A 13,082-nucleotide genomic window follows, 5' to 3' on the forward strand; every position below is an offset into this window, starting at 1 on the left:
ACAGTATCTCAGCCGAGAATGCAAAGCTGTGGCAGGATTTTTCCATGAGGGGTCCACTGAGGCACTCACTGGCCAAGGTGGGTGCTCACCTAGTGCAACCTAGGCAAGGGGGGGAGAATCTGTTTTCTCCCTGCCGTTATTTCAGAAGTTATGTTTCCCCAGCAGATACACGGCTGTGCAGTTTCAAAGACTGAGGGGAAACTAGGGCGGAAAGTGCAGATGACTCTCTGTTGCATGCCTTGTAAATTGGGCTTTAAATGTTGCAAGGAGCTCCAGGATCCCAGAAGTTGGCCTGGGGTGCTTGGTCCTGAGGATGAGACAACCTCCCTTGTATTGTAATTCTGCCCACAGCTGGAGCTTCCTATTTCACTGCTGCATCCAAGAAGTTACATTTCCTGTTCGTTGCAAGATAAATAGAATGTGACCAGGATGGAGGCCAGGCATGGTGGCTCACATCTGGAATCCCAGCACTTTGGAAGGCCAACGCGAGCAGATAGCTTGATCCCAGATGTTCAAGACCAGGGTGAGCAACATGATGAAATCTCATCTCTACAAAGAATAGCCGGGCACAGTAGTGCACACCTGTAGTCCAGCTACTCTGGAGGCTGAGGTGGGAAGATGGCTTGAGCCGGGGGAAGTTAAGGCTGCAATGAGCTTTGATCTCACCAGTGCACTCCAATTCCGAAACCGGGGAGTATTGATTTGCCGCTGACTTGAGCCCGGCTGATGGGGGCAGCAGGGCAGACACTGTTACCTTAACCAAAGGCATTCACGAAGCATCCTCACTGAAGATCTGCCCTAGTATCCTGCACAGCCACTTGCCTGGCTCCTTATAGGTAACAGGTAATCAGTCATCAGAGAGATGGGAAAAACGCGCACAATGAATTCTTTGCTCAGAACAACCACTCTGCGTCTTCTCCCACTTTTTCTACATTTTTTCTGCTTTAATTTAGATCAAAGGATTTTGTTTCTGGGAATAGTTCTGCACTTGGTCCTTTAGAAAGGATGACAATTATCTTTAGGTCTCTCTGATTTTAAGATCAATAGAAATCAGCAAAATCCAAAAAGAGAAGAAAAAAAAAAGCCCATAAGAACATTCAAGCACATCCATCTGCCCCTGACTTGTCCTCGCAGTGAGTGACTGCTTCTGACTTTGCTGTTTGAATAACCTCTGGGTGTTCGATCCACCCACACAGCTCAAGTTTGAGCTCCAGAACAAATATTTGTCCCAATTTTGAGCAAAGTTAGAGAGTTTTTTTTCTTCTTTTTTCTTCTTTCTTAAAGCGAACGGGTCTCCTCTGCTGTTCCTTTGAACTTGGTTCAGTAGGAAGAAGTGATATCCTCCCCAGGCCATCTGCTCTGGGGAGCTTTGGCAAAACTGTCCAGCAAAATGAAACAACTCACGTGCTTTTTCATCTGCTTCTTTCTTTCTGAAGTATCAGGCTTCGAAATCCCCATCAATGGACTTTCTGAAGTAAGTACTTCCAGATCACTCCTTGCTGTTGGCCTGCTCATCAGCTCAGTAAATAGCCTATTGCAATTGCTATTCAATGGCCTTATTCTGTGTGTAATGGAAACTTAAGATAAAATTCATCTGAGTGCAAGTGTTTACTGTTATAATTACTGGAATGTGTATTTACCTTTTACAGCATTAACAGCTTTTGCATGAGAATGAAGTCAAGCTCAGTGGGCAGGCATCAGAGTGTAGCATTTATGGAGCACAGCTGCTCACTCCTCATCTAAAAAAATGGGGGTAAGAATAGACCTAACCCAAAGGTTTGCTTTGAGAATTAAATGGCACAGTGTAAACTCTAGCAGAGTGCCTGGACTAGTAAGTGCTTCATCATTATTAGCTGTTATGATGACGAAGAAATATTATCACTCTTTTACTAAGAGTGTAAGAAAAGTCATTATCAAAGCACACTGTTTTCCATACCTAAGTGAACAGTGATACTTGTAATAAGGACACTTTAAGTATTCCTATTAAAGGGGAAGACAGAAAGAAGGGTGGAAAAGTACAAGAATAACTCCCACGGAGTGTAGGTCTCCACTTTTGTCCCTTAGCCATCTCCAATGTAAGGAAAGTCTTGGACTGAAAGTCTGTTTCTGAAAGTCATACAAGAGCTATTTTTATGCCAGAAAAGCAAAGCGTGTTATGGGAACATCCCAGCAAACGCGAAGGCTTATGATACTTGCAGAGTGGATTACCTACAAAAATGCCAGAGAATATGACGGCATATTTACAGAGGGAAAATATCACTCTGTCTGCTTTGAAACTATCATATTTTCCAACACTTAAAAGTCACCAGAGTGTGTTGGAAATCTCAAATGGAAGCCAAGACATCTAAATGCGTTTGTGCTTTTTCAGTCATTTCTAACTGGCATTCCTTTTAGAAAATACCTATATTTTTAACTTGGGGGAGATGTATGGTTCATGTCTGTCCAGTCAGACACTGCAAATGCCTCCAGGGTCTACCCAGTTACTTCCCCAGACACCCACCTAATCACTGGGTTGTTTTGATCCCTGTCTTACTACCCGCGGGCAAACTCAGAAATGAATTCCCGTGTCCAACAAATGCGAAGGTGTTGTTACCTTCCATTTGTACACCTCTGAGACGTAACCAGCAAATAGAAATATACTAAAGAAATCATTTTATACAAAATTGTGATCGCCCAGAGGTAGAGGAAAGAATATAAAATAATGAATACCAACAGCTATCTCTTTGGCTCTAGATCTTTTGGAAACCATCATTCTCAGCAAAGTAACACAAGAAGAGAAAACCAAACACCACATGTTCTCACTTATAAGTGGGAGCTGAACAATGAGAACACATGGACACAGGGAGGGGAACATCACACACCGGGGCCTGTCGGGGGGCTGGGAGTTGGGGGAGGGATAGCATTAGGAGAAATACCTAAGCTAAATGATGAGTTGATGGGTGCAGCAAACCAACATGACACATGTATACCTATGTATCAAACCTGCATGTTGTACACATGTACCTCAGAGCTTAAAGTATAATTAAAAAAAAAAAAAAGTTAAAATCCTAATTTTTTTTAAGTTTGTAGACTATGAAGATCTTGTGGAACTGGCCCCAGGCAAATTTCAATTGGTGGCAGAGAACCAGAGATATCAGGTATAGTAAGCTTTACTTCCAAAACGGGGGAAAAAAATGAAAGAGATTATGGCGGAAGAAGTAAGATAAGTGTTAAGATGCCTTCTGCTAGATTTTCTTAAGAGTGTTTTTTTTTTAGCACAGAAGAGTCCAGTGCTCTTACACCTTGGTGGAAGAGATCACCCAGGTGAAATCAAAAGGGAAATTCACACAGCTGTTTAGCAGCCTTCACACCATAATGCTCAAGTTAGCCCTCTAAAGAATACGTGACTCGGCACAGTGGCTCCCGCTTATAATTACAGCACTTTCGGAGGCCAAGGAGGGAGGATCACTTGAGGCTCGGAGTTCCAGACCAGCCCCGTTAACACAGTGAGACCTTATCTCCGCCACCCAGCTGATATAGATATATATTAGCTGACATGCACCTGTAGTCCCAGCTATTTGAGAAGCTGAGATGGAGGATCGCTTGAGCCCAGGAGTTCAAGGCTGCAGTGAGCTATGATTGCAGCAGCCTGGGCAACAGAAGGAGACCCTGTCCCCACTCAATTAAAAAAAAAATATCACATGGCTATGTGTTTTCTTCAACACTTAAGATTCTGAAATTATTTCCTGCCTTATGGGGAAGGATTTTCTGTTAGGAAGACTTTTCTTCTTTTAGTGATGACAGACACTTCCCCGTGCAGCCTTACAATCTCCTTCCTCTGGTCACTCTGAGAGCACCTAAAAAGGAGAACTGGCCACACTGGGAGTTGCAGTCCTGGAGGCCACCAGCGGCAGTATAGACAAAACCCTCTAATTAAGGGGATGAGTAGTCTGGAACACCAGGAAGGGCTTGGCTCCTTCCCCATGGAGCCCACACGCTGAGAAAGGAGGTATTTACGGAAGCAGCAAACTCTAAGCTGATCAATGTCTTATTTTGTATGGGTATGAATTTTCTACTTTCTGAAAATCCAGGGTTTTTTTGTAGACCAATAATATTAAAATCCAATAAGCAAGACTTCATGTCACGATTTATTTAGCCACAAGAGGGAAAAATTTGTCATTAAGCATTGCATTCAAGAAGTCTACAAGAAGAGGTCAACCATTGACTTTACCATGTCACATAGCACAGAACCTCAGTTCACCCTGAATCAGGTGAGCTGAGCTTCTATCCAACACCTGACTTCTTGGATCTATTATCAACAGCTCACCAAACATTACATATTCACCCACGACCCTTAAGCCATTCACTTTCAAAGGCAAGGGAATCGCCTTTGTTCCTTTCCGCGGGACAGTCAAGTGTATGGATAATCTCCTAGCATGGTGGTTACAAGCATAGAATCTTCTAGGTGCCAGTCACTGTGTTTGGCTCTGGGGTTGCACCGTGGAGGAAATGCATGAAAATCCCTGCTTTTATGTTTAGTTTAAAGGAAGAGACAGACTTGAGTCAAATAATCCCTCAAATAGAATGAATCATTATGAAACAAGGTGAGTGCGCTACAGGAAGGGATATGCTACTGCGAAAACACTTAGTAAAGGAAACCGGCCTAGTCTTGAGGCATTAGAGATGTTCACTGGAGGAATTCTGCTGGAGCTGAGATCTGAAGGGGAGACTCAAAGTCTCCATTTGACAGAGTAAAAAACAGCAAATAACATCAAGGGGATATACACCACCCAGGATGCATTTGGTTGTATATTTTTATTTAAAAATTACTTGTTCTAGCATTATATCCAAGAATGACATGCACGCCACCAAAATTGGTAAAGAAAGGCGTTGAGAAACTCACCAATGGGAAAATAGTTTCCAAGAATGTTCAATATTTATGTCTCAACTTCAGTGAATGAATAACAGCTCAGTACTGAAGAAAACTAAAATTTCTTTTTTGACTGAGAAAACGGTTTTGGCCCTCAAGGTAATAAGTGACATACAGTTGAAGAATGATTGTCTAACTTCCTTTCACAGAGAAGCCTTCCGGGAGAATCGGGAGAAATAATGGTAAGTTGACTTTGATGCTGTTACAGATTGAATGATTTTCCTGCTAATAATTCCCAGGAAATCAATCTGGGTGTCTCTTCGGTCTTCGTCACCGAGTATTTACCTGACTTTCGAAATACTGCCTTGCTCAACTGTTTGGAAGTGTTTCTAAAATTCAGCATTAAAGAGTGCAGTCTTTTCAGACAGGAGAGAAGTCACCAAGGGCTGAAGGGGCCCTTCTTTTGATTTTCTTGAGTTTTGCCATATAACATAGGTTCCATCCCACTGTATAAATTTATGGATTTATTCCAACTTAACCGTTTTAAGTATTTATTTTTACGTTTTTATTTTTATTTTTTTGAGACAGAGTTTTACTCTTCTTGCCCAGGCTGGAGTGCAATGGCGTGATCTCAGCTCACTGCAACCTCTGCCCACTAGGTTCAAGAGATTCTCCTGCCTCAGCCTCCTGAGTAGCTGGGATTACAGGCATGCACCACCATGCCCAGCTAATTTTTGTGTTTTTAGTAGAGATGGGGTTTCACCATGTTGGCCAGGCTGGTCTCGAACTCCTGACCTCGGGTGATCTGCCTGCCTCAGCCTCCCAAAATGCTGGGATTACAGGTGTGAGCCATCACTTCCGACACCATTTTGATTTAAAGTATGACACCTGACAGCTTTGGATAATAAAAGAGTGCCCGTGGGAAGGAACTCTTAAATACAAAATGGCCCAGGTCCCTGAGATGTTCAGAGTAGACCATCCTGTGGCAAGAAAACAACCTGAGGAAGTGGTTTATGTTGTGCTTCCTGCCCTGAATTGGCAGAAACTGCCAGAAGTACACACTTCAGAGGGAGGAAGGACACGTAGTTTCGCCTGGATTTTATTTTAGCTTGAGGTGAGTTGCATGGTTAGTCAAAAGGTTTAATGTTGGACTACAAAGTTTGGGGAATGAGACCTGGTATTGAGACAAGTCAATTCTTTTGGAGAAAAAGGCGAAATCTAATGGGTCCCATAGTTGTCATAGACCTGAAGGAGCTTGCAGCTCTCAGTCACCTCCTGAAAGACATGGGTTTCTAGGACCTTGCCTTTGAGAACACTTACATATGAGATCCTTTATACTGGAGCTGCTTTAAATCAGTAGCGATTGGGTAAGGAGGTCCAGAGTGTTGGACCAATACTTATATCAGAATGCCTGGTCCAAGATCAATGCCCCTTGCTTACACCCATCACTGTTCTCCTAACTTGTTTTGACTTGAGGGAGGAGAAAAGGACTGCAGATGAAATTGTAATAGAGGAGACTAAAGAAGGTAGAGAGCGGTAAGAGGGGTTGGTAGAGGCCACATGTGTGTATCCGCCCCACAGCACCCCTGTCTGACCCTAACAGAAGATACAACCAGGGTATTGTTGAGGAATATTCAACCTCGCAATCCAGTATCCTTTCCCCAGCTGATGGTCCTGCATTTGGAGTTATTTCCTGGACTTCCTCAATCCAATCTGGCTTCCCACAACCATTTTCTACATGTATTCTAATTTTTGAAAAATCATTATTTATAGACTCACAGGGCTGAAAATGCCTTTTAGCTCAAAGTATCTTGAAACGAAGGCAGACTTCTGCTCGTTGGGTGTTCCAAGAATTTAGGAGAATGCTTAACAACACCCGAGTTCTGCCCTTATCAAGGCCTCGGAATTGTTCTGCTAGTAAAACAAGGAAAATATAGTGCTGTTAACATCAAATGCTCTACATTTGATGAAGTTCTGTGTGATTTTTCAATTAGTACCATTATGCTTTCTTGCGAATTTCAGGAAGAGGCTGATCAAGTAACTCTTTATAGCTATAAAGTCCAGTCTACTATTACTTCTCGGATGGCTACTACCATGATCCAGAGCAAAGTGGTGAACAATTCCCCACAGCCTCAGAATGTCGTGTTTGATGTTCAGATCCCCAAAGGAGCCTTCATTTCCAACTTCTCCATGTGAGTAACTTCTGTGTAGAGCCAGAAATTGTAGATGCTCTATTCACAGAATCAAAACCCCTCATATTTAGAGTGGACCTTCATGGCCAACTCTCCCAGTGGCGCTTACCTCCAGAACTGTGGACCGGCTGGATGGCAAGGGTCTTTGTGAGGTTGGTCCCAATAATTTGCTCCTGTTCAAAGCATTAGAATTTGTGAATTATTTGCTTTTTGTTTCTAATAAGCTAAAGCAAACTTAAGTCTATCTCTATGGTAACAACCTCATACTTACTTGCATTTTAATATACTTTCTTGGGAGGAGAAGAATATACTGGGTTGCTCTGGCTTATAGCAAACCACGTAAGAGCATGTGCACAGCAGGTCAATGCCATCTGCCATATGTTTCTCTGTAGGAAAAAAAAACAAAAAAAAAGTTGAGAACCACAGATTAAATCCAATTACTTATCCAGTGCTTGACCTCCTCTGTAACACCACTTACAAGCGTGTGATGATTTCCTTAATGATAAACTCACTTTTCCCAAGGCAATCAACTCAACGGTTGACAGCTCTGTTAAGAGTCCTTTCTTATACTTCATTTAAATATTTTCCACTTTCTACCCAATGTCTCTAGTGATAATCACATGAATTTTTTAAAAGCTCTCTACAAAATACATATTGAAGTGTTCATAGATGAAATGATGTGCCATCTGAGCTTGGCTTTTTTTTTTTGAGATGGAGTCTCACTCTGTGGCCCAGGCTGGAGTGCAGTGGCACCATCTCGGCTCACTGCAAGTTCTGCCTCCCGGGTTCACACCATTCTCCTGCCTCAGCCTCCCAAGTAGCTGGGACTACAGGCACCCACCACCATGCCCAGCTAGTTTTTTGTATTTTTAGTAGAGACGGGGTTTCACCGTGTTAGCCAGGATGGTCTCAATCTCTTGACCTCGTGATCCACCCACCTCAGCCTCCCAAAGTGCTGGGATTACAGGCGTGAGCCACTGCGCCCGGCCTTGAGCTTGGCTTCTTAACAATTGAGGTGGAAAGCATGAGAGTTTAGACAAATTAAGATTGGCTGAGTATTCATAATGGTGTAGCTCAGTGATGGTTTCATGGACATCTCATATTATTCCCTCTATTTTCCGTGTGTTTGAAATTTTTCATAATGAAAAAATGTTAAACTACTCCAATACTTTCCAAACAGTTAATGCCAGTTATCTTATCCACTTGGAGCCTTCATGTATCAAAGTTAAATATTCTCTGTTCCTCTAAGTGGAATGATTTCTATGTCCAAATATCAAGGTGGCCACCCCAGAGTATGTTCCAAGTGGTCAATGTCCCTCTTAAGTTGCCAAGAACACAGCAAAGTACCGTGCATAAAGTCTGGCTATTTTTTTTATGAAGACATTAGGCTGAGTTACTTCTCATCCACTTTTGTCTTTCATACACCAGGGTAATCAGTGATCACTGTGGATAAACAGTAAAGGGTTCAACTACCATGCACTTTGGCAGTCATGTGAACTCTATTTTCCAAACAAAACCAAGTAGGCAGAAAAAGGCATTGTGTCACTTTGATTGGTATCCTTTGAATTGGCTTTAAAATGTATCGCTTTTTTTGTCTGCCTTTTCTAAAAAGCAAAGGGAGAAGGGAAAGCTTTTCTGTAGTGGTATTATATGAACCCGTGTCTAGAAATGACATTGAAAACTATTTTAGTAAATTCCTATTTTTAAACCACATAATTAGAACTTACTCTAAAGATCTGTTATTTTTGTTTTTTGTTTGTTTGTTTTGTTTTGTTTTTACTTTAAGTTCCGGGATACAAGTGCAGAATGTGTAGGTTTGTTACATAGGTATACATGTGCTATGGTGGTTTGCTGCACCTATCATCCTGTTATCTAGGTTTTAAGCCCCGCATGTGTTAGCTATTTGTCCTAATGCTCTCCCTCCCCTTGCCCTCTACCTCCCGACAGGCCCTGGTGTGTGATGTTCCCCTCCCTGTGTCCATGTGTTCTCATTGTTCAACTCCCACTTATGAGTGAGAACATACAGTGTTTGAATTTCTGTTCCTGTGTTAGTTTGCTGAGGACGATAGCTTCCAGCTTGATCCATGTCCCTGCAAAGGACATGACCTCATTCCTTTTTTTATGCCTGCATACTATTCCATCTTTCATTCTGTTCTTTCTTTACCATTTCATTACATAGAAGATTTGAAGTACAAAGGACAGAATTGTGAAACATGCATTTCCTTTTATCTCCCTCTGCTCTAGGCTGAATTTATAAGACCAGAGAAGATACCTGCTTAATTATCACAACTTAAAATGAGCTGTGTAGACCTATGTACTAGCCAAAATATCCCTTCTACTTTTTTGTCAAGATCCTGAATATTCTATGGGAGATGATTTCCTTTGTCCTAAAGACTCCTTGGCCTTTGAGACTTAGTTATGATTTGATAGAAGCATGATGGTCTTGACCAGCAGCGTGACCTTGAGCAAGAGTCACCTCTCTCCTGGGGTCTGATGTCTCTCATCTAAAGGGGCAAACCCAGAAGTGTGCTTCAATACACGTGCTGTTGGCATTTGGGGCAGGAAAATTCTTCAGTGGAGCTGTCCTTCACATTGCAGGATGACTAACATTCTCGGTGTCCTCCCACAAATGCCAGCAGCACTTCCGAGTCATCTCAACAACCCATACTTCACACATTTCTAAATTGCTCCTTTGGAAAAGACACTGCCCATTTGAGTACTGGAAGTTCCCATTTACTTCCAAAATTCTGGATTCTACCTCTCTGACCAACCATTACTTGGTAAGGATTAGTTGCTAGCCAGCTAAAAGTATGGTGGAAAGAGACAAGGTGCAAATAGAAGACAGAGGTCCCCAAGGGAGACGATTTCCAGATAAGCACCACTTTGGCAGTGGACCCACCAGCACCTTCTCCCATTTTTCTCTATTCTTTTCCACCCTTGCAGAGGAGCATAATAGTCCGTCTTCATCAGCTCAGGCTGCTATGACTAAGTACCATAAAATGGGTAGCTTATAAACAACAGAAATGTATTTCTCATAGTTCTGAAGGCTGGCAAGTCTGAGATCAAGGTGCCCAAAGATTTCATGTCTCGTGAGGGCCCATTTCCTGGTTCAGTCAGGATGGAAAGAGATGAGAGAATTCCTTGAAGTCTCTTTTGTGAGAGCACTAAAGGCTATTCATGAGGAGAGACCTAATTACCTCTCCAAGGCCCCACCTCCTAATGTCATCGTCCTAAGAAGTAAGGTTCAACATACACATTTGTGGGGAACATAAACATTCAGTCCATTGCATACCCCACAGCTATGCCAAATTCTTAACTCACAGAATGACCTGCTGAACCAAAGGTAACGAGATAATTCGGAATTTATCAGTCACCTCTCCTAGTCACATTTGTCATTCGAAGGGGATACCCAAAGAGAACCATTCTTCATCTAAAGGATGAAATTCAAAAATGAGGAAAAATCTAAAAACAAACAACAGTACATGAGGGAAAAGTTTTAGGGTGGGAGCCTACCAAACCCCTCTCAAGCCACACTATCCAATCAATAAAGGAAGTCCTGTCTATAAACTATTCAAAGGCCTCCCTTCTTATTTCTTATAGACACAAAATGATCATTGCCCTCATTCATTAAATCAGCCTTGGGTTCTTTGCTTGCTCTTGTTTGTTTTGCTAAGATTACTATTCTGGGCTGGGCGCGGTGGCTCACACCTGTAATCCAAGAACTTTGGGAGGCCAAGGCAGAAGGATCACGAGGTCAGAAGTTCGAGACCAGCCTTGCCAACATGGTGAAACCCCGCCTCTATTAAAAATACAAAAAATTAGCCTGGCATGGTGGCAGGAGCCTGTAATCCCAGCTCCTCAGGAGGCTGAAGCAGGAGAATCGCTTGAACCCGGGAGGCGGAGGTTGCAGTGAGCCGAGATTGCACCATTGCACTCCAGCCTGGGTGACAGAGCAAGACTCCATCTCAAGAAAAAAAAAAAAAAAGATTATTTTTCTGACCAACCGGTTGCCTTCTGTTGTTTTCTAGGACTGTGGATGGCACGACATTTAGGAGTTCTATTAAGGAGAAAACTGTGGGCCGAGCTCTCTACGCACAGGCCAGAGCAAAAGGCAAGACGGCTGGCTTGGTGAGGTAAGGCGTGAGTGAGCAAGGCTTGCCCTTGCCTCTCGATGGTGGTTTCCTCTCCTGTCTCCTTCCCACAGCAGCAAACCAGCCTCCAGAAAGGCACAGCACCTGAGCCAATGGCAAACTCTCCGAGCCAGATGGGAGAATTAGGCACTGCAGCTTCTATTTGCCTAAAGGTCCTTCTTCAACCAATGGGTTCTGGGTGATCGCATGCTGGTTGTGCTTACATCACTTGTCTAGCAAGTAGATGGATGTTCTGTAAATAAACAGTGATTTTTCTAAAGAGCGAAGAGAGAAACTACAGAAATGTTGGTGATCTTGTTACAAAACTTACCATATATGCAGAAGGGAAAGTTTGAAATTTGCCTTAATGATTTATTTTGCCTATTTGTAGGGATAAGACATTTATTTATTTATTTATTTATTTATTTATTTATTGAGATGAGGTCTTACTTTTTTGCCCAGGCTGGAATGCAGTGGTGTGATCACGGCTCACTACAACCTCAAACTCCTGGCCCCAAGCGGGAATGCCTCATCCTTCCAAGTAGCTGGGACTTGGGGTGCACCACCATGCCTGACTAATTTTTTTAGTTTTTGTAGAGATAAGGCCTTGCTTTGTTCTCTAGGCTGGCCTCAAGCACTGCTCCCTCATCGGCCTCCCGAAGTGCTAGGATTACAGGCTTGAGCCACCATGCTGGGCTGCGATACTTAGGTTTTGTTTATTTTTTCCCCTTATAATCTAAGTAAGACCTAGGAATGCCAACTCACCCTCAAAAAGCAGCTTCTCTTCAAAGGGAAAAAAATCTTCAAAGGAATTTTCACCTTCTCACTGCTTGCAGTGCACACTCACTATCAGGCCAAATCCTGCCACGTTTCTTTCCTCATCTCCTCCTCTCCTACATCCCCAAACTCACCTGTAGTTGAACTTCTTTTCCTTTCATTCATGCATTTATTCATCCAACAGAAATGCATCAAACGCAAGCTCTGTACCCGGTTCTGTCAGAGGCAGCAGCACCACAAAAGCAGACACCATCAGTCCCGTACAGGAGACAGACAAGGAACCTGTGACAACAATATCTGTAGTGGGCAAGTGCTAATACAGAAATACAGAGAGGGTACACAAAAAACACTGTGGGAGTTCCGAGTGCCGAGCGTGTAATCCCGTCTGAGGGTCCAGGAAATCCCCCCAGAGGACTGTGTGTAAGCGGAGCCCAGGAAGATTACAGTTGGCCTTCATATCCATGGGTTTCACATTCTCAGATTCAACCAACTGTGGATGGAGACTTGGATACAGAGGGTTGACCGCACCACACTATTTTATAACAGTGGCTTGGGCATCGCTGGATTTTGGTATCCTTGGGGAATCCTGGAACCAAACTCCAGAGGATACAGAGCACCAACTGTAGTAAACTTCAGCCAGGTAGAGAAAGGAGAGAAGAAGCTCCAAGCAGAGGAAATGCCTCTAGCCTTCCTGCAGGTAAATCAGTTTTTGTTGTTGTTGTTGTTGTTGTTGTTGTTTTGAGACAGAGTCTCACTCTGTAGCCCAGGCTGGAATGCAGTGGCTTGATCTCGGCTCACTGCAAGCTCCGCCTCCCGGGTTCATGCCAGTCTCCTGCCTCAGTCTCCCAAGTAGCTGTGACTACAGGCACCAGCCACCACACCAGGCTAATTTTTTTTGTATTTTTAGTAGAGACGAGGTTTCACCGTGTTAGCCAGGATGGTTTTGATCTACTGACCTCGTGATCCACCCACCTCGGCCCCCCAAAGTGCTGGGATTACAGGCGTGAGCCACCGCGCCTGGCCAGTAAATCAGTTCTTTTACCGTTAAGAATCATTTTGCTGGCCGGGCACAGTGGCTCACACCTGTAATCCCAGCACTTTGGCAGGTTGAGGCAGGCAGATCATGAGGTCATG

General features: G+C 43.3%; 1 protein-coding gene across 1 annotated transcript in view; it reads left to right on the forward strand.

Moving 5' to 3' along the window:
* The first annotated feature begins 414 nt into the window (after positions 1–414).
* Positions 415–13,082, forward strand: part of ITIH2 (inter-alpha-trypsin inhibitor heavy chain 2) — a 47,137-nt gene continuing 34,469 nt past the window's right edge. The window contains exons 1-5 of the mRNA XM_001107718.4: positions 415–1,474; positions 3,063–3,137; positions 5,059–5,091; positions 6,872–7,041; positions 11,070–11,174. Of these exons, the coding sequence (XP_001107718.3) occupies positions 1,391–1,474; positions 3,063–3,137; positions 5,059–5,091; positions 6,872–7,041; positions 11,070–11,174 (467 nt within the window). The 5' untranslated portion in view covers positions 415–1,390. The remainder of the gene's footprint in view (positions 1,475–3,062; positions 3,138–5,058; positions 5,092–6,871; positions 7,042–11,069; positions 11,175–13,082) is intronic.

The sequence above is a fragment of the Macaca mulatta genome, chromosome 9, assembly GCF_049350105.2.
Source record: "Macaca mulatta isolate MMU2019108-1 chromosome 9, T2T-MMU8v2.0, whole genome shotgun sequence".
In the NCBI taxonomy this organism is placed as follows: Eukaryota; Metazoa; Chordata; class Mammalia; order Primates; family Cercopithecidae; genus Macaca; species Macaca mulatta.